Here is a 25,150-nt window from a genome sequence, read left to right on the forward strand (position 1 = left end):
ATTCAAGAAGGGCAAGGCAGCGGCATGGAAAAAGTGGCAGGAAAAGACCAAGACTGGATACACAAGGTACGGCACCTAATCCACCTTTAGTAACTGTGACAAATGTCCTTTTTATCACAGTGCACTCATCCTCAGAAAAGGGCAATGTCATCCACAGAGCTGATTTTGGCACACAGAAAATGTGCAGAATGATGTCTCCAATCAGCCATACACTTACCTGTCAATGCAGCCTCAAGTCGTGTTTTAAAAATACAACTGCCCCCCCTTCTGGCCAATAAAGACTCCCAAAAGTGGCTTTGTAAGGTGAATTTCAGGTGAATTTTAAAATGCAGTTTAATTTATAAAAGTTAATTAGACTTGCTTTGGGATATAAACTCTCAGTTGAAGCACAGAACTTCCATTAAGTTTCAAAATATTTCTACACTTATTTAGAAAAAGTGAAGATTTTCCTTTGCTTCTGTAATGCCATATTCTGGGATAAATATGTTCACCCATTGATTTCTCAAGAAGGTGTGTAACAACTCTGGATATTATTTGGTGTCACAGGGCCAGGCTTCTCATAAGTCTCTGGACACACAAGGGCTCACTTGGTCGGGAGGGGTGCCAGCTCAGGCCACTGAAACTGATACAGTGATACCCGTGATGTATCTGCCATCACAGTGAAACACTGTTAGAGCCAAACCAGGCTGCTTTAGGTGGTCAGTCACCTGGTGGGTCGTTCTTCCATCTAGATAACCAATTCACAGATAATAGTAATGGAAAAACCTCAAGGCCTCAATTTATAGCTTGGAAGCAACATACCCATTTATAGGCCATCTGGGTAACAGCATTCAGTAAGAGGTCAAGCAGCCAAGACTGAGAAGCAGCACAAAGCTTCTGTACAGGTCAAATCTTTTCAATCCAGAAAAGCATGTAATTTTAGAAAGCAAACCCTGGGTTTTCTCCTCTCTTCCTGGTAGGGAATTTTTATTATTCTGTTATTTTATTTTTCAGTACAGTTCCTGTATCATTTTCCTGATTCTGAAATGTTAAATTGTAATATAGAAAAGGCGTTCTGTTTTTTTTTCCTAAATAATTACTCCTAACTGGTACAGTAATAAAGACAAGACAGAAAATGCCTGCACAACCAGTATCAGTTTAGTGAAGCCTCAGTGAAAATTCACAGCAGAAATTGAAACCGAAGCAACACTGAAAGACCCCGCTAACATGTGCTGTGCAAGTATTTTGTACTGATAGCTTTTTGGTTTTTTTAAAAGGAATACTAGCAAACAGGAGAAATATTACTTAAAAAAAAAAAAAGAAAAAAGCATAATTGTGTGCTACAAAATTTGATACCAATGAACAAATTACCTCTAGGCTTTGTCCTCACCATCGACACATGGAGAGGTAGATGAACTACATTGCTTAAATGGCAAATCTGAGGTTTAAATCAAAATGATGGCTGATTTTATGAATTTGACATATCTGAAGAGCCAAGCATTTGTCTGATACATGGTCGTTAGCACACCTACATAATTAATATTATGTCCTGTGAAGTCCTCTACTTTAACTGCTACAATTCTTCTGCAAGAAAAGTTAAGTAACAAAAAGCATGAAAGTACCTGATTAATTATCTGTTGTTGCAGTTTTTCTCCAGACTCTGAAAGAAAAAGAAAATAATTACTTTGTACTTATTTTACGGAATATGACTGTGTACATACAGAACAAAAACCAGTGAATTCAGGAAAAAAAATAAAATAAACCCTTATAATTGAGAAACAGAATTTAACATGTACAAATGACTTGAAACTTCCAACTGGAAATCCACCTAAACTAAAACAGAAGACCCTCTTAATCAATATGTGATAAGAAGAACAATAAGATAGATAGACAACCTTGCTAACCTGGAGTCTCACACTAAATTACAACATACAAAATGAAGACAACAGATTTTAAATATGTGCTATGAATTATCTCAATGCTGTGAGATGCACTGCTGCATGCATATGTACCTAAGAGACTTAGCATCCAGCTCAGGTTTTGACCATTGGAGGAGAAAAGCAGCTTCTGCCATGACCCTAAAATAAAATTACATGCCTATGTCAAGACTGAGGTTAGGCACCAGCTGGCTCAAAGGAGAAATTCTATCCTGATAATATTCACAAAGTGGCAAGCTGAATTATGGTCTTGCTTCCTTATTCTGACTGCCCTCTAAAGTGTCCTTCAGTGTGCTCCTGAAGACATGCTCAAAGCCTGGACAAAACATTGCTTTTCTACAACCATCAGGACCCCAGGAGCAATGACACCTCAAACCTATTATTTCTTTTTAGATCAAAAGGGATAGTAATTTTGCCTCATTTACTGCTTCCATGCACTAGTTGTCAGAAGGGGCAGCTGGTATCAGTTACCCTCCCTTTGCTGCTGGAGACCATCCACATGTATTGGGGAAAGTCAGGAATTTCACACTTACCTATCCAGCTAGGCTACGTGTACTGAGAGGGTTTTTTTGAGTAATAATGATAGGACACAGTTTACAACCTGTCAGTATCACTATTAACTGTCAGGGGACCCTGCCCAGCATGGGTGGCTGCCACCTCCAGCACTGGAAACGGTACTCCATTTCAACAGGATTTTTTCATTCAAATACTTGTGGCACAAGACAGAATTTTTAAAATGAGTTGAAAATATTGTGTTAAAATACAGTGTGGAGACTCTATTTAAAGTAAAATTATATTCCTTACTTGTCCCAGAGAACACTCCTCCTCTCAATGAAAGCTTTACAAATAATTCAAATAAAGACAATAACATTATAAAATTGTTTCTTATGATAATTATTTCCTGCTTGTTTGTGTTGTGCTTTTATTTGCTAAATAAAAAAAAACAACAATCCAACAACAAACCCCATGATTTTCTGGCTAAAAAAACAAACCCAAACCCACCAAATTATCATTTAGGGAATAATTGTTAAAATGTTTTTCCTTGTTCATTGACTTCATCATTGGGAGAAATAGAATTGATTCTTATAACTAACATTTTAACCAGATAAATTGTTGGTAATAGAAGATTAAAGGAATATGTGTTTTTAGCATTGTCTAATGATATACAAGTTCCCAGGAAAGCAGAGTGTTTGAAATCTTTGGTTAGATCAACCCTATTTTGCTCAAAGGTTTGTGGACTTTGAATACTGATGCTTTCCTGTTTCTCAGTACATTTGTTTTTAGGCTATTTTGATTCACTTTAAAGGAATTTTAATAACTTTCTGTTGACAGCATGGACAGCTGGTCTTGAGAATTAGTGAAAATTCACTTGCTGACTGAGGAAGGAAGTGACATCAATGAGTTTCTAAAGACAGCCCTGGGGAAAAAGTGTGCTCCGCCAGAGTAGCCTTTCATGCCATTGTGTTTCCAGTGATGCCTCAAGATGCAAATAGCATTATCAATCAAACTTGTGGTTTCTACCTTAGACAAATATAAAAAATGAACAGAAGATTGGGAAAGACCTTTGTGGTCATTTCTGACACTGCTGAGGAAAAGGTGAAGAAGAATTTATGGTAGTTTTTTCCTTGTTCACTCTTAGTTCTTTCTTTTGGTGATTTAAATACTACAGTATCAAGGAGAAGGCAGTTGCAGAAGTGTCTGTATGATATACCAGTAATGATGACATCAGTTAAACAGGACAGAGATTGAATAGGCTGCTAAGGACAGAAGAGAGATCAAATTCAAGGTCACCAGCAAATTGAATACCGTGTTCTCCATTTATTCACTAGATGATCCTTGTCCTCATCACAGAACAAGTATGTGAATTTGGCATAGTCAGCAGCTGTGCTCAGAAGAGACCAAGGTTTGTAATAAAAGAGATGCTGCAAATTAAGGTGGAAATACATAGGCACCATTTCATGGGGAAGCCTGTAAAGTCCTGGTGTGTACTGTACTTTTGTTTTAGGACAAAAGCTACAAAAGCAGTGAAAAAACATGACTACTACCTACAGTGCTGAAAGCAGGTTCAGTTTCCAGCTGATGGCTAACACTGGGGCAGTAGAAAGTTTTGTCATTGAAAGTAGCCAGAATTCTGTTTGCCCTGATTTTTTTTTTAATTATTATTATTTTATTTCCCAGAATTCTCTTGCAATAATTAGTTACTGTTCTGTGTTGTTGTTTTTTATGTCACCCTCAGTTTTCAGAAGGATGTTTCTCTTGTACCTTGTGCATGCTTGTGAATCATAGGGAATGCGTCAGCATTCGCTATGGGGATTCAAGAGAGAGCGCTCCAAGTTCGGAAGACATGAGGCAATGGGATGCTGATAAAACCAGAACTGTCAGAACATGTCTGTCACTCCCACAGACAACACCTGTATTAGTCTCATGAAATGCACGTAATTCTTGAGACAGGAGTTTTATGACCAGTAGACCTACACATGCTAAATTCAAAATCTACAACTGTTTTTTCCAGAGCCACTGCAATGAGGTAGCAGCTTATGCAAGATGAATGGATGCATGAGCATCAAACTACCTGGGAGATTTACTGCTATTTGGACATGTATATGGAAGCTGCCCAGCAGAGCGCATAGTCCAAGAGACACACCTGCAACTCAGACCGCATGCGAATGGCTTGCTCTTATCCTGTATTTCGCCAGTAACTTCTTTTTTTCTGTCATCTGGAAAACTGTTCCTAAATGAGCTCAACAGTGCCATATGACCAGCCTTGAAAGTGCAAGCAAATCAAAAGACCTTAATTATAGACAAGTATACTTTACTGATGCTTTGAGTCAAAAGATCTATCTACCAGGACAACTACGATTCTGATTTGCTGAGGCTCTGCTCTCCTTCCACTCTGAGGCTAAACTGATGCAACTGGATACTGATGATTTTTTTGCATCAGGACTGGAGAATCAGACCTCCCCCATTAAGTTTTAGTGATTTTCTCTTGTTTCTCCAGTTGTAAAAAGTCTAAAGGATGGTTAAGATGGTTGAGACAAATGGCCTTCTTGGGCTGATCTCAAGCTGTATCACTTTAGAAAGAAAAAACTTACAGCAAATATTCTTTAAAAGATTTCTCTGTACTGCTGTATAAGCAGTATACTAATTCCTGTTTCCAGGGCAAGGTTTTTTTTTTTTTCATTTTTTTCTTGCTTGTTCTTTTTATGAAGATTAACTTATTGAGAGTCATAATGTATATTTTCTAATGTAACTGACCACTGGAAGACACAAGAGTGTGCCATAACCAATGCTGCCATGAGGATCTGCAACACTGACTTCTCAGCCTTACGCACACAACCTACAGGAGAACAACATGTAATTATGCACACTATGCCCTGCTTACTCCCATACAAAGGAATGTGATATTTGTGCAGGTTTACAGATTAATCTGCTGTAATTCCTTTTAATGTTAAACTACTTCCAGCTCAAATATAATTAAGATCACCAGGTACAAAGGATTCAGATTGGAAATATGAGTACACTCCAAGAACACAAATAACAGCTTGATGCTGTTTCTTATGTTCAAATGGTTGGATACATTAAGGATTTTGACAGCATGTTTGTTCCCTAAGTATGTAGCAGAAGAAAAAAAAAAAAAGAGGCTTAATTTCAAAAGGCTGAACACTACTACTGCATTTAATTAGAGTGTAAAATCCCCTAAACACACAGATCTGCCAATTTATGTGACGTGACTGCTACAAGTCCTAGCAACAAAGGATTTCTTTTTCTTCTTTTTTCTCCCTAAAATCAAATCCCAATTTATACTTTAAGCAACCATCATCAACATCAATAAAATGAAGGCTTTGGAATAAAAAGTTTGTTTCCTAAAGTCTTCAGATAGCCCTACTAATATTTGTGCCATGGCAGCAAGGCAGGAGGTGAATGGAATAGAAATTCTGGGTTTGTCTCCCTGTTCCCAAGAGTCTAAGGGCTTCAAGCAGACAACAAAATTTGGGGAGAATTCCAGGGGCAAAGGGGACCCTCAGCATTGCTTTGATACAGCCATATGTATAGTCTGAAGCAGCCATAGGTCACTTAACTGAAAGTGGGAATGGCACTACTAAGAAATCAGTTTTGAAGAGGGAATTTGATACCCTAGTATCAGCTTAAATTTGTTTTCCCAGTTTATGACAGGAACACTAACAGCTCTGGATGTTACTTTATTTTTACAGACCTAAATAAACACATATGATGCCTATTTGGTTATGATCCACCCCACTTTCATTACTGGTTTCCTAATCTACCAGAGCAGATTCTGAGAGGTGAAAGGAAACCATAGCACTCATTCATGACAAACTTTTGCAGCAATTTTCCATGGTACCAGAGCCTGAGGATGAAACACTCAAGATTTGTTTTTCAGACGAAGGTGTGACACTAACAGATTATCTTCCATGAAAGCCTGTAAGACGGCACACAAGGATTAAAATATTTAGGCCAAAATCATACATTTCCTAGAAATTATCCTCAGAATCTCCAAGATCTGTAAACAATACAGCTCCTGCAGAAGTGTGTAGCATTTCCTCCTCTTCTAACAAGGAATTCAGAAAACTGAAATTGCTCATTTATAGCACTGCCTTCAAAATGTTGTTTGGCTTACTTTTGCACCTCTGTGATAATTATGCAACTGAATATGATTACAGTGGCCTAAAATGTATTAATCACATCTTCACGGTATTGCATAATCCTTCTCAGTTGTCACAATGCCAGCTAGTAAGGCACCCTGGCAGTAGGAAACATAAAAAGAAACCCAAGTTGATACTGATTGAAGCAAATGAAGGAAAGTTGGCCATCTCAAAACACTGAAACTCTTGCAGCATTCCAAGGTCTCCTTAGCTAATTTTTTGTTATTACTTTTGATATGAAAAACAGACCTTTAATTGTCAGTCTCTAATAAGGATGCAGAACTGTTCCCTGGAGGTTCAAAGGACCCTGGGAAACTAAACATTTATGAAAGCTCAAGTGGCCAAATGTCGTGTGTTGATTAACACACACCATTCAATTTCCACCTAACGAAGTCATAACAAGAAGAAACCCCAAAGAAAAAAAAAAGGACTGACAAAGAAATTTTAGTCTTAATGGGACTCATTCATTAATTCTGTTGCGTGTAAAAAGGAGGTGGGGGTGTAACTCAAATCCGTTCCTGGAACAAATCCTGCACTGCCTAACATTATATAACTATACTTATGTCAAGGAGATGTTAGACTATAAGTTGCTTAAAAATCTGAAGCTTTACCTGCCCTCTGCCTCTCAGCATTGATATTTTCAAATGAGACAGAACTGCCAGGATTCCACTAACAGAGTTAGTTGGCATGCTTGTTTGTCAGTTTTTTCCTAGAAGGTTGTGCTTTATATAACTGGGGAAAGGGAAAACAAAATTTGACACCTTTTTTCTTTAAGGATAGAAGATTTGAGATAATGGAAACGTGCCAGGCAGCGTATTTAACTTTAACATTAACACAATATTGATACATTTCATGGTTTGGATGGTTTCCAGCTGAACATCATGTATATTTTCAATGTCCATTTGGCATCCTGTATCTAACAACAAGAATATTTTGTTTGAATTTTCTTTTACAGCTCACTACTCAACTGCTTGGAAATGCTTTTTCCTTTTATCCAACTTGACTTTTTCAAGATTCCTGCTCTCTTAAGAAACTGAATGGAGGAATCATGGCTTTCTACTCCTCTGCAATTAGGCAGGTAAAGATCAGTGAATTAGGGCTTAGCAGATGCACTTCCTCAAACCTTATCACAATGGGATCCACATCCTAAGGTAGAAATTGCCTCCATTCTCACACTGCAAGGACTATTGCTTTTTTATTTGAAATCACATGGACCACCAGGCTCCATTTTCATGTTACTAGTTATGTATGGTGTTTTACGGTGCTTTATATTATGATCTTCTAGAGGATAGGTCACATCATCTGTTAAAATGCTTTTTTAACTATGCTCCAGTACCAGGCTCAATTGCTTATGCAGTTATCTTCCACAAAATAGGTTTCTGGGCTTTGAGACAGAAGAAGCTGTTTCTACCCATTAGCAGGTTCATTTTCCTATATCAGGGTTCTTAGTATCTGTTAAATGAAGGCTGACCCCAATTTTTTTCTTCTGAATGAAAACTATCTATCTGGTGCTTACTGTAAGAACAGCATGGTAAAAGCTGTCATGATGGAAAAAAACACAGAGAACAACTAGAGCTTCACATAGACACCATGCAGAAATAAAGCCATACACATACATCTGTATCTTTAATATACCTTATTATGATCTTAGGCAGCTGAAGATTTGTATTACACTCACAGTAGGGCTGAAACATTGAAATAGTTTGCCTTTGGTTTTAGTTCTTGCTTGGTTTCTATCCACATTAAGAACATATGGTTACCCCCACCCAGATGAGGAATGTGACAGCAGCTGAAATTTGCTGTCAGATTTAACCATGCTAAAGCAAAGCCGCATGGAGTCATGAACATCCAATCTAGTATATTGTAAAGAAGGTCAGCTGTTTTTTTTTCACTTATAGTGAAGATGAGTTGATATCCAGCTCTAAAGCACACAGTCCCCATATAATCTTAATTAAAATACCCTGGAAATAGCATATGAAGATGAAGGCCCCAGTACCAATGGGAAGCACCACACAAGCTCCTACTGTGTTAGACCCACAGAAGCTTATTTTGACTCACCTGCTAGGACAACTGCACCACAAACAGCTGAGCTACAAAGCTTCTCTGGTGTGAATTGGTAGGAGAGGTGTGTGAAAGATGAGAATGCAGCAAGCCCAAATAGGGGTGGAAAAATACAGCTTCTTGACACTAATTAGAGTCCCACAGCAAAGTCTCCATTAGAAACATTAGTCTACAGTTTCTGTATTTCAGAAATAAAAAGGAGATGTATTGTCTATACAGCATAAAGCCAGGAAGCGACCAGTGGTGATGAGAGCAAATACTCTTTCAATTTATTACCCATTCTGACTATGCCTACATAAATAAACTGTAACTGTTTGAATCTGCCATATTTCTTTGTTTAAGGTCTAAATGTGCCCCTCTAAGGCATGCATGCTCTTAGCAGATTGGCCTCAAGTAACTTCTCTGAAATGAATCCATTTGGAAGTAAAATATCCCCATTAAGAATGTGACACTTACAGAAAGACACTATCCACATATTACAAGGAGATTCTGGAATTAATACACCAGTAAAGAACAGAGGGGAAAAGGAAAAGATGAAATAGGCACCCTTTAAAACAGATCTTTAACACCTGGAAAGCTCAAAACCCAGGATAATTTTATGGTGAAAGCAAACCAGAAGAAGAAAGGCAAAGAGAAACAAAGGTAGACTATACCCTTTCCTAATGCATGGCTCTGAATTAGGATTCATCAGATACAAAAAAGAAACCCCAAACCCTACAGCAATCCATTGCTGCAGGGAGTATAAATTTATCTACATTTTGTATAACTAGAGTATGACCTTTTGCGACCAACTCTTGTGCTTGAATTCATCTGTAGCTATTGGAAGTCATTTATAAAAGGTCATCCATGACTGAGAATATAATACGAATCCAAGATGCACAGGGATCAGGTTTGTGCCGCTCAAAAGAAACTGTGGAGAGAGGGAGAAAGATGGGGGTTGGGAAGCTCAACCATTTACTTCTCAAATGGATTTGGATATTGGACAAGAGTATTTAATCTGAATAATCAATTCCCAATATGTGAATGGGAATTATGAGAGAACACACAGCTTTTACATTTGTCATTGATGACTACATTACTGAAATGTTACTAAAGGAGGTTATTTGACCAAATAAGGCTACTTATTTGCTTATTGCAATTTAAGTCAATTTTTTATCTCTAGCACATGGTAAAACCTCTTATTCCCACTGCTTTTTCTATGAAAATATTAAGGATGCTCAGTTTTTATTGGTATAAAGAAATAACATTCTCAGGTAAAGATAGCTTATAACCCTATTAAATCATAGAATGTCTATACCTGACTTCCTGCATTAACAACAACAGTACTGTTTGTTTGTGGGGTTTTGTTTCTTTCTTTGGAGGTTTTACTTGTTTTTGCTTTTGTTTTCTTTTTTAAAATGGTACTAAATGGGCGGTATTTTAAGGCATTCCTTGCAAGAAGAGCCTATAAGGATGCACAAGCAATCCTCAATAAGAAAAGTTCAATAGACATATAAGAGCATTTTAGTCATGTTCTCTGAAAGTGTTCTTCAAACATCAGAAAATTTAGACTGTACCCTCCATACTGACAAGGTAGTTGACTAGGGAAAAAAAAGGATACAGTAATTTATGGGTAGAAGTAAAAGAAAATCCATATAAGAGAGATCTGACAGTAGTTATTTAATCAAGATCTTGAAAACACCTCCCTAAAGACCTGAAACCAATTCTGAAAGACAGTCGGTAAAGGATTCATGACCACTGTATGGGACCACATTTGAGCTTTAAAAAAAAACCAACCCCAAACTCTTGTATGCTTAATGTCTTTAAAGCCAAACCTGCAGCTCAAGCTTGCAATCTGCCCTACCACTAACTTTGGCTGGCTGAGCAGCAACTGCGGCTAAATCGCAAATGCCGCCTTTCCTGCAGCTGAAATACTCTGATGCTCCAAGCCTCACAAACAGCACCATATTCTGCTTTGGCAGGAGCCTTTTGCTTGCTTTAGAAATGCTCATTGTGCCTCCCTTTGCTTGTCATCTTTGCGATGCCATCTTGGATATTGGCAGTGCTCAAAACTGGAAAGCGGCAGGGGTGATGCAGCAAGTTCAACTGCAGAAATCATTATGAGAACTGAACTCACAAATGTCACTGAAAACACAGTTAAATGTTTCCTTTTAATTAGATTGGATATAAGAGAGTAGTTCTTTACTGTAAGTGTAATGGGTTGCCCAAGGAAGTTGTGAATGCTCCATCGCTGGCAGTGTTCAAGGAAAGGTTGGACAGAGTCTTGGGTGACATGGTTTAATGTGAGGTGTCCCTGCCCATGGCAGGGGAGTTGGAACTAGATGATCTTAAGGTCCTTTCCAACCCTAACTATTCTACAATTCTACAATTAGAGACTGAAAATAACAGCAGTAAGGTGTTATCCAGGACCCAGAAACTACAAAGTACCCCAACACCAAGTGTAAATGATGCACTGCATCAATCCAACCACTAGGGCAGAGGCATGTAGACATTCTTAGGCAGAGCACACCTTTTCACAGAGGGTAAATTGTCAAACTGGCTTTTAAGCCACACCTGCAGGCTTTGTACACACAAGTATTTTCTGCCCACAGCATACACTACTGCTGCTTGCAAAGGACCGCATGTACACACCAAAAGGTGGTAGCAGGGTACAGTTTACACCCATAAAATGTACAGGTGCAGTTTTATGGAGACTTATGAGGAGAACGTGATCATATAATACACAACTACTATTTACATAGCAGCCTTCAGTCAACAAGCTAAGCTATCATCCCATAGAACATGCCATGCCAAGCACAGCAAGGAGAGGTAGAATTTACATCTGGAATCACAGCCACGTTCATGACTGGCAGACTGATTTAAGAGACAAGTCTTCCCAGTCTCAGTTTGCAAACCATGGATGTGTATTAATACTGGTAGTGATGGCAACACCCCAAACTGAGGGTAAGACTAATGTTTCTCCTTCAGAGGTGAAAAAAGAATTCTGAGAAAGTCCTTATTAACAAGTAATTAAAAATGATTTATTGTAACCGAAAAACACCCACTTTGTTTCTTCTTCCCCTGTGAATTGTAAATTTTTAGGCATTAAAAAATAATCTTGCATGCCTGACACGAATTAGCATGTGGATTACTAACCAAGTTAGCTTCAGCAACTACTAAGTGACACAGTCATAATATGGCACGTTTACTCACATGTAAATTACTGATTTCTACTGAATTGAGCACTCAGAGTGGAACTGAACTCTCAGGATGAGACTTTTTCTTCTGACAGGCGAACACAGTCAAAGTTGTATCTGATTGTCAGCAAATCCTGTTATTGGTTTCTTGCTAACTTCAGGAGCAAGCTCTTCAAACATTCCCACAGATTAAGGGGAAAAAGCATATTTCTGTTTAGCTTATTAGCATTTATTTATAATGAACAGTTCTTTATATGAAATTTAATTAAATAATGTGGAAAGAAACACAAAGGAAATGTGGAAAAATTCTCTTCAGATTAGAAGGCATTTTGGACTAAAGCCACACCAATTCCTATTAATGAAATAATTAGTGAAGAGTAAAAAATCCAATTTGACAGAACTGAATTTCCTGCCTTCCGAGGGATCTAAAAAAGAAAATGTGATAATTGAGCATCCACCCCTATGACAACTTTTGGGCATCACTAACATATTGACCTGCTGCTGTAATTAAGGCAATTTGTGTACATTGAATTGTCTACAATATAAAGGCTATGTCCAATTATCACAAGTATATGACAAGCAAATCTTCAGAAAAATGAATTTTACATCTTGATGTTGCTGGCAGGGAGTGAAAGGACTGGCCAGCATTTTGAAATGGATGGTTAATTATATGTACAGCCAGAGACTCTGGAACAGCAGAGGTGCAAACAGCTCAGAGTTTCAGATTTCTTCTGTTCATACAAACATATCAGTAATGTCCTTACTTTCAACAATACTTTTTGTCCCTTGGATTACAGATAACTAGCTCCCACAATCACAGCAAAAAATTGGAAATATCGCTAGTTGCTACTGTGTGGCACCAAAATTAAGTTAAACCCAGTAACAAACCCACTGGAATAATGGAAGCTAGGCTTACTGATCACAGGAGGAAGACACACATGCACAGAGGAAACAAGTCATAAAGAAGCTTTTCATTCAGTTTTTCATTCTCATTTCATTCTCACTTTTTCATTCTCATGAAAACTAGAACAGACCAATTCTATTAATGTATCGTGGACTCCTACTTTGCTGGAAAATGAATAGGATCATGCAACCATCTACTACACACCTAAATAATCCTAGCTAAAAATACCACCTCAGACAAGCTACAGAACCACAGCTTTTGGTTTCATGTTTGGTTTACCCAACACAGGTTTGGTTTCATGCTCAACATGAAACCATGGTTGGTTTAAGCTGCTCAACAGCTGGCAAAAGTGGACAGCCCAGCCCTTGCTGCAGTTGTAGTGACATACTCTTCTTCCTCCCTCTTACCAGCACTAGCACAGCTGCATCGTGACGTCAAGACACACCACAGTGCTGATTCAGATAAAAATTCTCATTTTGCTTAATAGGTTGATTTTCAACCATATAAGCTCAGATCAGCCACATTAGCTGTGCAAATAGAGGTACACGACTGGGAACAACAGTGGGCGCAAGAAGTCCCTTCCTGGGGAAGCTCACATGTGGATCAGCATAAGCATGCCATAAATCTCCATTATCTGAGCCCTCACCTACCCAACTGTTACTGAAATATCACAAGCAACTGAATAGTTCAGATGACCAACAATAACCAGTCTCCTGACTACCTCCTATTTTCTTTCAGGGCTCCAACTGCATGGGACTCCATTTTTTAATAGTCAGATGTATTGTCTATTTGACTTTCCAAAAGGTATTTGATAACATTTCTCTCACACGATTTCTTAAGTAAACTTAGCAGATACAGAATTAGAGGGATCATGTTTGGGCAGATTTCAAAAACCAAATGTCTAAAAGACACGAAATAGCACAGGAATATGAGAGAAAAGAGCCCACTGTGGAAGAAAGTCACCAGTGAAATCCTGCTAGCTCATGTTGAGGACACCCATGTTCTCAACATGTTCTTAAAATCACCTGAGAAAGGGACCAAACAGGAACATTTGTTGGTGATATTAACTTATTTGGGGTAGAAATGATGGAGGCAAAAGAGCTTTTTCCAAGAGTAAGCTGATAATAAAATGACATATTAAGTGTAACTTACGCAAAGTGATGCTAGGAAATTTTTAGGAGAAAACTTTTCAGTTCTAAAGTTGTGGACTCTGAACTGAGGTCTGAGCACACTGCTACACAGGAACGAGGTCTTGGGGTGGTAAAACTTCTGCATAAACACCATCTCTGTGCTCACAAGTGAAAGCAAATTGAAGAACAGAGAAATAAAAAACAACAAAAGAAACCAGTGGGTTTCTGTATATACAAACATTTGCATCTTAAGTATCATATGCAACTGTGATCCTTCTACTCATGCACAGAACTGGAGAAGAACAAAAGAGGGTAAGGTGATGGACTGAAAGTACAGACTGCCTTACAAAGAGCAACAGCTATGAAGCCTGGCAAAGCAATGATCCAGAGGAGATAGGATAAAGATCTGTAAAATCATAAGTGATGTGGAAGGGGTGAATCAGAGCTGACTGCTGCCTCTTCTATCACAAGGCTGGAGGCATCTGATGAAGCAGGCAGATGGCATATTCAAAACAAACATGAGGAAGCAGCTCTCCACACAACTAGGAAAGGAAACTCAGGAACTCTTCGCCACGGGATGTTACAGCTGCTAAAACTTTACATGGATTCAGGGGACAACCAAACAAGCTGAGAGACAGGAAACCCTTTGGGGGTTTATAAGCAAACACAAACCACCTCTGGCACAGGAACTTCCTGAAACACAAACTGCTGGAGTCTGGGAAAGTCACGTGAGGAGGTTTCACTTTGCTGCTAGGATACTGAGCACGACACAGCTCTGGCCTCATCCAGTATTGCTGCTGTTACGTGCAACAACACAAGATGCTAAAAAAAAGGGTCCAAGTTTAAATACTTCACAGTCTGGACATGGCTACATCAGTGACTTCTAAAGTTACCGAGAAAGTGTGCTGAAAGCAAGGGATTGACCGGCAGTATTCTAAGCCACATGCTAATACCAGACCATTCTTCCATGCCACAGGCTGGAACCACCAAGTGTTCAGGAGGTATTACAAGAATTTCCTACCACCTGTCAATTTGCTGGTTTTCAGTTTTTGCTCCTCCTTGGAACTGTAAAAAAATCACTAGGGAAAAACAAACAAGCCTTTTTAAGAACTAAGCTGTGCTGGATTTTTGTTCATAAAGCAGATATTCATTTAAAGGACATAAATAGCCTAACAGCCATAGCTTTTAAACACTATTTCTAATTATACTGCATTGATTAAATACAATTATATTTTAATTAAGCTTTGTTCATGTAGTAGTCCTCCTATGGTTTTTCTCCTTCTAGAGGAGGAAATGAATCTCTTCTAGAGATTTGTTTTCATGGAAAATAATGCTTATAACTTCATTTATTTTAAAAGTTTAAACCAAAATCTGCACAACACACTGAATATTTCATAGCACAATTTTATAGGCAAAATCAGCTGTCAGCTTTGAAGTTCACCTGCATGGAGAACCTCCACGCCAACTGCTGCACTACTTTCATCGTTGATTCTTAAGTCCTACCAGAAGGCCCACTTTTAGCCATCTATGATGCTTCAAATCCAACTGCTGAGTTGTGTTAATGGATTCTGTGAGTGCTCCCAGTCTATTTTGGTGTAAAATCAGGTTACCTATGATCACAGCTGAAGACCAGCCAAGTGATTTGCCCAGCACTGGTACAATGAAGAAGATATTGTGAATGTTAGCACCTACCTGCTTCACTTAAAATGCCTAAATAGCAAAACCAGAGGAAACCACTTTCCAGTTTTTAGAATTCTCAGTCTTATAATTAAGCTGGTCAAACCCACTCTGATTATAACTGATTTCTAGTCTGTTTCTTTTTGATTACAAGAGTAAGAAGTGATACTGCCCTGGAATATCCATCCCTGGCTTCAGCCACTTGTTACAGCTAATTAATTTGATAACTAGCCTGTCAGACTGCTCAGACAGCAGAAAAACCACAGGTAACATTGGACCAAGGCCTTCTACGGTAAGCTCTGGTCAGAAGCTGAGGACAACACTGAGAAACAGATACACTACGGCTGCATGCCGTGCTTGCTGAAACTATCTGTAAACTAATACTTGCGTTCTGCATGCCTCAGCACTAAACTGGCCTGGCAGACGCAGTCCCTGGGTACCTTGTTTACCCTCTCTGATTGGCAGTAACAGCCTGAAAAAAAATTACAGCAAACTCCATCTGCCTGGGATACCCCCCCCCCCGTAGGTTCACTCTCCAGCCCACTGTGATTGTTTATCCATCAGAGGGGTGTGGAGAAAAAAGGTCCCATGTCAAATTCTCCTGGCCATGCAGCTGGTAGATAAAATGTGTTATTTCCTGACACAACGACAGCTTTACAGGTGTACCAGGAGCTGCCAGTATGCCTTTGTGTGGCCAGGCTGCCAGTGAACATCAAGAATCCCATCAGGAGATCACTGAGGTACAGTGGGGTATGGCAAAACAAACCACTGGAGCATAATGAATCTAGGTGGTATGCAATGAAGTGTTAAGGACTTTAAACCCTTTTATAAAACTACACTCCATTTAGTATCTTAAGCGCTTCATGATTGGTATGTGTAAATGAGAGCTCTGATTTGTTTGTTTTTAACAACAGGAGGTTTTGCACTTATAAAATTACAGCAGAGAGATTTTGATACTCAAGAAATGTATCTGTGTTTGTGATAATACCACCCTCCTAAATACACTAATTTGTTCCACTTCAGGTTTTATTAATTAAGTTAATACTAATTGAGCAGCCTTTTAGTATATTTTTAACTTGAGTGGGTTCTGCGCTAAATCCTGTACACTGTAGCCTCTCCTTAGCCTTCCCCCTTCATCCCGTGTCCCAGAGTAAATGTTACACTTCAGATCACTGCCTTGAAACTCTTCTGTGTTTGCAGATATTTATAGAATCATAGAATAGTTAGGGTTGGAAAGGACCTTACGATCACCTAGTTCCAATACCCCTGCCATGGGGGTTGCCTATACATGTCTCATATTGAATCAATAATGAAAAAAAAAAAGAAAAAGAATTCAACAGATATTTTAGAAAATATTTTAAAGAAAGAACCGTTTACAAAAAACTCCTGAACCCAAACATGGCTAATTTTGTGGGGCTGAGTGCCCCCTAGTGACAAAGCCCGACTTCAAATAACTTTCACAGCCACTTCCACGCCTTACCCAATTTTGTACCTCAGTTATCTCTAACCGTTTTGTTTTGCTTTGTTTCGTTTGCTTGTTTGTTTCTAAGAAAATGAAGCAAAACAACCAACCAACCCCTATCTAAAGAAAACAACAAACCAAAAAACCCAAACAAACAAACAAACAAACAAACACATCACCGTGTTAGCCTAAATACAGCCTTATACATTGAAACATGACTCCAAATGCTTCAGTCTTTTCCTGCAGGTAGCAGGAAAGTAGGTACAGGAGTATTAACATTAACTTTGATGCTATCTATAACACAAAAGAGATGCATAGTCATCTTTGTGGTGGATTGTTTAAATTCCACAACATCCAAGAAACTGATACTCAGAGATGTCTGCCACTGAGTGGTGATACTGCAAAAGTAGTAGAGAATTAACTCTGGGCTAGCCCTGTAACTCTTGCCTCTTGCTACAAATCCCACTCCACACACTGAAACACACCTCAAATCAGTCATTCCTCCCTCAGAACAAATATGTCTAGAGGGACTTGTTTGGAGCAAACATGTCTAAAGAGTATGCACATAGCTTCATCTGTCAAGTTATGGTCCCTGAAGATTTAAGTGGAAAACATGTACTTAGGGAAGTTTGGCTTACAAACGAGCTCTTACAAAACAAAAGCACCTCCAAAAGCAAAGTTCCTAATTTTTTTGGTCTTTCAAACATTTTCAATTTGTGAAATTAGAGAAGTCCCAGAAAAGATACCGACTCTACTTTCAAACTGTTATAATACAGAAGAAAACTCTGTGTGTGTGCTCCCCTGCTGCAGATCTGTGATCAGATCTGTCGATGCCACTTCAAAACTACTCATTGTTCTTCTGCAAACAGTAGTTCTTCCATGTTTTTCAAATGCTGTCTTTTGCTTTTTAACACGGAGGATCTCACACTGACAATTACACCTCAGTTTGTAAAACAGGTCTGGGTAATTTTTTAAAAGACCCACAATGACTGATTTAAGTAACACTGTTGTCTGCTATGCTTTTTCTTTTTATTTAAGAGAATGTCACTTCAGTGACATGCTGGTCAGAAAACATATTTATTTGTCTCCACACTTAATGAGCATGAATTATATTTTCCAGTTTTTCTAATGAAGCAATAACCTTCCACATTAATTTGTGTTTCTGCACTCACTGTCTTTGCACTATTATAATCACTGATGTTAGCTAGATAAGCGGTTAGACTGCGTGCTCCCATATTACTGTAAAACCGGGGCTTTAGTCAAAAGTACTCCTATATTCCTCTGGAATATTAAATCAAAGGCTTAAAATGCAGCTTTTCAGTAAGCAATTTCTTACACAAGATAAAGAACAGCTCATAAAAAAAAAAGACATGGCAAAGAGACAAATTGTTCAAATGCAGACAGCATAAAAATGCATTAAAGGAAGTTCAAATCTTCTAAGGAAATTCTGCTTCCTTAAAAACAACAAACAGCAATGCTAAGATACTCTAAATTACATTTTGACCTTTCAAATTACTGTCAAGAAGTGGTACAGTTTTATTGTTAGTACCTGTTCTCAAGTTTTAGAAGAGTACATACGTTGCTGTCTCTTTGTCCATATGGGCTCATATTGGTTAGAATTGCAATATATCAAGAACTGCAAATGCAGGCTAACTACCCAGGGAAAGGAATAAACCACCTTTTAGCATTTTCTCAATCATGACAGAAGAATCCAGTGCTGCCTTAAAACTAATAAAAGTAGACAAGAAACATGCTCCTCTTACACTTTCATGAGACTTAAAGCTCTGCAGTTCAGTGTCTGTGGAAATTTCTTCCGAACATATTAAAATGATCTTAGGGCTCTACAGAAACCCTGCTCATAAAACAAAAAAGCTAAGATAGTTAAAATTAATACACCATAAATAAAACATGCATTTCAGTACATATTAAATGACAGGCCTCAGAAACTCCACTGCCACGCACACATTCACAAAGCAGTAAGAACATACGCAATTCATTAAACCTACTCAAGTGTGCTAGTTCTTCCTGGCATTATTCATAATTGAAACATTTCAATTTTAGTTAACAGGAGAAAAAAAAATCACCCTAATTTAAAAGTAAAACAAGGAAATTAGTTCTGTGTTTCTGGATTACAATCCCATAGTGCCTTCAACCAGCCACATTTAGCCTTGGGGGGTTTAATTAAAAAAAGGTTTTTTATAAAAGAGGCAATGTAGCCCACTCAAAGAGAAACCTTTGCAGACACAGATCTCTTAAATAGTTTTTCCAGTATGCTGGACAAAGCCATCAGAAAAACAATGAAAAAAGGAAAAAAAAAGGTCTCAACTTGTATTTTAACTATATGCCTTGAAAATGTTGTTCTTTAAATATGAATGTTTTTAAACAAGCATAAGGAACAGACTTCATGTCAAGTCCTCACAAAGGAAAATCTACTGCTTGTAGCAAAAAGCAGGGTAAAAACAGTGTGTCCTGCAGGATATAGTACTGAAGTGACAGATGATAGGATGAGGGTGACAGTCTCCCCCACTCCTTCACCTACTTTAATCACAAAAGCCAAGCACCTCTATAGACCCTAAATGGTCAGAACACAACTGGACAGCCTATATGAAAAGAAGAAACAAACCACCCTTAGTAAAATGGATTGGTTTCTTACAATGAAAATGAATGGCTAAGATTTAGATTTTACATCTCAGACTCAATATTCACAAGTCAGAGGGGCACACATCACAGGCTGTGACCTGGGTCCACTGATTTGCAACATTTGATTTGACTTTGTTCACAGAAATGACCACTGGCAAAGCACATTTCCCTGTTCTTGAGCTGTTTTAGTGGCTCACTGGGGCTCCACACTGCTGGCCTCACACAGACCCACTCTCTGAAACTGAAAAAATCACACCAAGATACAGACCCCGTGCAAAATGCAGGCACACCCTGCAAGACTGGATGCTACAATGCCTGTCTCACCCCAGTGTGTATGTTTAATCCACAGCCCTGGAGCACAACATGTCATAGGCAGAGCTGCCTGCAGCTTTCCTAAAGCCCTGTTACATGTTTCAGTGCCATTCCCAGAAACAACAACTTTTCTATGTAGGGGGCCCTCCAAAGAAGAAAAATAATTTTGGTTCTTTTTTTAAAGTTATTCTGAACTCTCACTGGAGTATTACCCAAGTAGAACTGGGAGAGCCCTGGGGGAATGGATCGTATTTTTTTCCTTTATTCCTGTATTCTTCATTTGCAATCTGCTTCTGGTTACCTTCTGGAGACCAGATAACTGCAGCCAGCAGATTTTCTGTCTGGCCCTATGTGGTCTGTTATTGTTGGGCAAAAAAGCAACCAAATTATGTCCTGCTTATATAAAATCATTTGAAAGCTATTCCAGCATACCATCAGGTGAAGGAGGAGATCATTATTCCACTGCAGTTGACAAATTCCTGAAACATTGTTCTGCGTTGTTTCTGTTACCATTTGTCAAGGTATAAAAAAGAAGGAAAACCTCAGCAAGTTCCTTGTGAATATCCCAATGTCCCTAAAAACCTGGTCTAGATTCTTCATCATCTCTTCTCTATAAATGAGTATTTTAATGATTTGTACAGTGAGGCAAAAGAGCTCTATACACTTTTCCATTTGCAGGGTGAAGAATTGATTTTACATGAAACTGGGGTTGTAGTAACACTTCATCTCATCAGTCACACAGGGCCAGAAAAAAACCTCATAGCTACTATGTTAATTCCATCTTTTAGGTTTTGGAAATATTATTAATTATTATTATTATTATTGTTATTATTACCACTTAAGACAGCAGTATCGGTAAATCTTTACCCAAATGTCTACAAGCCTTTCTGATTTTTTTATTCGGGAGAACAGATCATTCTGAAAACCAAGCCAGATAAAACAGTTATCATGCCATTGTCCAGATAGCTCCCACTACAAATAAAAATGTGCTGACAAGTCTACACATGTCCAAGGGTCCACGCCTGCGTAAATCAAAAAGACAGGTGAAAGCAATTCTATTAATTTAATAGTCGCAAGACATAAAAAGGTGACAAAACCCTATTCTCTTAAATTTTGCTCTGTTTCTCCATAAAATCATCCTCAGGAATCCAAATAGGAAGCAGTTTACCACCGGCAAGCCGGGTAAGCATCTAACTGCCATGACTACAATACACCAGCAAGGGGAGTAGTAACACTTTGAGAACTGTCTTCAGCGATCTTAAACTAGACATCAAGGTAATAATGTATAGAACAATGATGCCGGGCTGTATAGACAGTGGAAGGGACATTCTACTGGAAGCCTGAGAAATAAATAAAAAAAAAAATAAAAAATCCACAAACAAAGAAAACAGCGTTATTTGATTTTGAAAAGAAAATGGAAGCACAAATACAGATTCTCAGATCAGCTCAATATAAACCCCAGGGCAGCAAGATAAAACCTTCTCAAACCTGAGAACTACTTCTAATATATTTTCTCCATTTAAACAGGAATTACTACATATTTCTACGGGAAGGAGAGACGCTTCATAAGAAAATAAACACGTGGCACTGCTGGGGCTGGTAGGTAGGAGGGCATTCTCAAGCCTGAACTGCAGTCCCTGATAGCGACAGCAGAAGGTGAAATTTCTTAAAGCAGGCTTTCACTCCTGGATTTCTTCACTTGGGACAGATAACTGATCTGGCACTTTCACAGAAGAGTACATGTATAGCTGGTGGCCCACTGACCTTTGAAATGCTGTGGCACAGACACAGACCTGCCCATGGGGCGGTATGGAGGGATGCACTGGATGTCCCAGAGCTCCCCCCGCAGCAGGAGAAGGAGAGAAAGCACAGAGAGAGCCTCTTCACTGCACTGTGACTACTTTTCCCTTTCAATCCTATGCTACCATATGCTATAGATACCTCTGAGCATTGCCCAACACAACCTACAGCCCAGCCACTGTGGAGCAGAGAAACTCCAGTCCCAAGCAAGGAAATGCGGGACTAGAGAAGCAAAGCTGAGAGGAAAAGCTGCTGCTTGCACCTGATTCATCACTGCAGCCAAGCTTCCCACATTCATACCGTTGCTACTGCACTGAGGGGTTTTTAGACAGAAACAAGAACTCCCCTCCCTCCAAAATGCTGCAACTCTGTAACTAGTTCTATGCAACTAGGTAACCAAAGCATTTAATCAACTTGTAAATACCCGTGTGAAATCATCCTAAGTACTTACAGTGAAATTACTATGCATGACAAAACTCAGAATAGTGTTCTGCTGCAATTGTGCATAGTTTAACTCAAAAAAGCAAGGGGAGTTATATCTGGATACTGAAGAAAGAGGTCACTTTGATGAGGGGGGAAAGATGCTGTCAATTTTACTAGTCTGATAGAGAAATTCTTCACCCAATGTAAGAATTTTAGGATGTTGCTTGTTCAATGTAATGCCAGGGAGGCAAGACATCAACAAAGGGTGTTCCAGATACACGTTTTTAACAAAAAAAAAAATAAAATAAATCCACATCTGTTACCTTAAAGTACACTTACAAAGTGCTATTTCGGCCATTAGAGGCAGACAGAGACCTGTATGTTATAATCCCAGAGCACAGCTGTTACAATAAAGCAATATAATTTGACAAAAGGACTGGAAATACTAGATTAAAAAACAACACAAAAAACAAACAAACAAACAAACAACAACAAAAAACCCACACAAAAACAAAACAAAAAAACCCAAACCCCAAACAAGCAAGCAAACAAACAACAAACAACTCAGTCTCAGCAATGATTTCCTGATGTTTCTGAACAACGGTTTCAGCAAATTTCCTACTTCTGAGCTCATAAGTAGATGTTGAAGGGGTCAAGTCCAAGACTGGCTTGGACAGTTTCTTGTTTTTCTGTAACAGAAAAGATGTAGGACACAGGGTGGCATCCATCCTTGACACAGAACAACTGAGTCAGGAGAGGCTGCATCACCCACCTGGAGCCTCCCCGGATGGATTTTCAGCTTCTCAGAGGCAGGGTTCATTCTGGGTAAGTGGCTGTTCAGCCAAGCAAGACTGTATATGAGCTGCCAAGACCAGAGGCAAGGATGTGTGGGCAAAGGAGTCTTAAGGTCTGCCCAGCCCTGTCATGTCAGACTGTGTCCTCCTAAACTCTGCTAACAGGGAACCAGTCTCACAGAAGAGTCACAAAGTCTTTCCCCTTGCAGCACCCAAATGCAGACTTTGTCCTCCTTTTGTGCCTTTCCCTTCTTTAGCACCAACTCAAAACAATTACATCTAATCCCTTGACCTCGCAGAAAAACAGCAGACAAAACTGAGCTGGTGTCCAATCTCAGGACTTCAGGACTTGCATGACAGAGTAGCTTGCCCAACTATGCCCAAGCAGCATAACCAATGTTCTCTAACACTATCCTGAGGATATCACTTATTAGGGCATAATTTTGGTACCAAAGGTAGAAAGAATATGAGAAATTTGATGTCCCAATGTCAGGAATAAGTGTCTTTTCCAATTAGAAAGCTCAGAAAGGGTGCAGAGAGCACACAAGGTATTCTAAGAAACTGTTCTGAAGCTAATGCAAATGGTTCTGGTTTCTTCCAAACACCCTAGCACTTGACCTTTAATGCATATCTTTCCAAGAAAATATTCTTATTAAATCACAATCAAAATTCACGTAGATTTATTTTAGATAGAAGTAAATTGCATTAGCATAAATGCATCTCCATCTTAAGAGGCGGACTCCTTGATAGGTAGCTTTCAATGCACATGGATTGTAAAACTATGAGGATAGCTTTAAAGACCCATTTTCAAACTTGTCAAGATTGCAGCTGGGTTGGTAACTCTTCTAAAGGTAGTAAATGGGGTATTTTTCCACTGAAAGTGTATACACTTTCAGCTTTTGCAGGCTAAATATGTAATTCATTGATTTTGAAGACCTCTGGAAAAATGACCAATTTTGATTTATTTGGAAAATGTAATAACAGGATATCCTTTCAAGAAACAAGCATGTGTAAAGTTCTCTCTACAGGCATGATACACACCACAGCCCTGCCTCAGGTCTCACCTGCAGTCTACATAGACTTCATTCATAATCTAGGATAGATCTCATAATATTCACATAACCACAAAGGGTTTGATTTTTTTTCTCTGAAAGGATGGTGGCTTTAGACGTTGTGCTAAGTGATTTTACCTGTGCATCAACAGTCCCATCATAGATAATGCACTTCCTTTAGCAAATACCTCTTTGGAGTCACGTCTCTGGCCATGAGCATTGCTAGGTCAGCCCAGCACAAACAAGCCCAGACAACCCGACACACTCACATGGGAAATGACAGGCATGACTAGATTGAAATAATCTGCTAATTCATTTTTTTTTGTTGCCTATTTTTATCTCCTCAATTTTCAGTCTCTCTGTCACAAACAGACTCATGGTAACCCACTTTTCCCATGTTATTCTTTTTCCTCATGTAAGTGAGCCTGAAAGCATAACTGAATTTTCAAAAAGAGATACATACCCAAACTCATTAATAAAGACAGGATACTGGACCGAAATGATCTGGGATGAAGCTATAATATAAAAATGAGCACAGCCAGGGCTGGCCTTTTGTCTTTCAATCACCATAAGAAGAAAGACCCCTCTCTTTCTGAGCCTCCTAGCTCTGGAATTTGCATATACATGCTGCATCTTCTTCCTCTTAAAGATAAGAGGAACCTCTGATCACTAATCTCCTCCTCATCTGCTAGACACAAAAAAAAAATAAAATAAAAAAGTCCTTTTTCTTAGGCTGGAGACTCTGACAAATTCAGAATAACTAAGAAAGGATTCTTTTATTCAGAAGATGTCAAAACAATAATGTCAACACAGTTCTCCAAAGAAATGAATTTAAATAAAAAATTAATTTGAAACTTTCTTCCCCACACACTGTTTCACAATTGCACTGGATCAGCATTTCTTTCTGAAGGAGAATATTCTGTCAGAAAGATCCCTGACTTGCTCTAGGGTTCTGTGCTTACTTGTATTTTAGCACCGGGAGAATCAAGGCCTGAAAAGATGTTTTCCTACGTAAGTACTGCAACACTCCTCCTTGGGATCCAGCTGCCTGTGATCCTAGGCCTAAGGCCAGTGTTGCAGAACTGTGCTACCTTGGCTCAGATTTCTGAGAAAACCACTAAAAGTTGTGCGGCAAGGATGTG

General features: G+C 38.8%; 1 protein-coding gene across 3 annotated transcripts in view; it reads right to left on the reverse strand.

The window, feature by feature from the left end:
- CHST9 (carbohydrate sulfotransferase 9) overlaps positions 1–25,150 on the reverse strand; it is an 85,672-nt gene that overhangs the window by 16,187 nt on the left and 44,335 nt on the right. For 2 of the 3 annotated variants that reach the window (XM_061360550.1, XM_061360551.1), the window contains one exon: positions 1,602–1,639. The exons of the other annotated variant lie outside the window; for it this stretch is intronic. In XM_061360550.1, the coding sequence (XP_061216534.1) occupies positions 1,602–1,639 (38 nt within the window). The remainder of the gene's footprint in view (positions 1–1,601; positions 1,640–25,150) is intronic. 3 annotated transcript variants of the gene reach the window in all.

This window comes from Neopsephotus bourkii, unplaced genomic scaffold (assembly GCF_033783945.1).
Source record: "Neopsephotus bourkii isolate Nb327-2 ecotype Australia unplaced genomic scaffold, CSIRO-AGI_Nbou_v1 NB_1027, whole genome shotgun sequence".
Lineage (NCBI taxonomy): Eukaryota > Metazoa > Chordata > Aves > Psittaciformes > Psittacidae > Neopsephotus > Neopsephotus bourkii.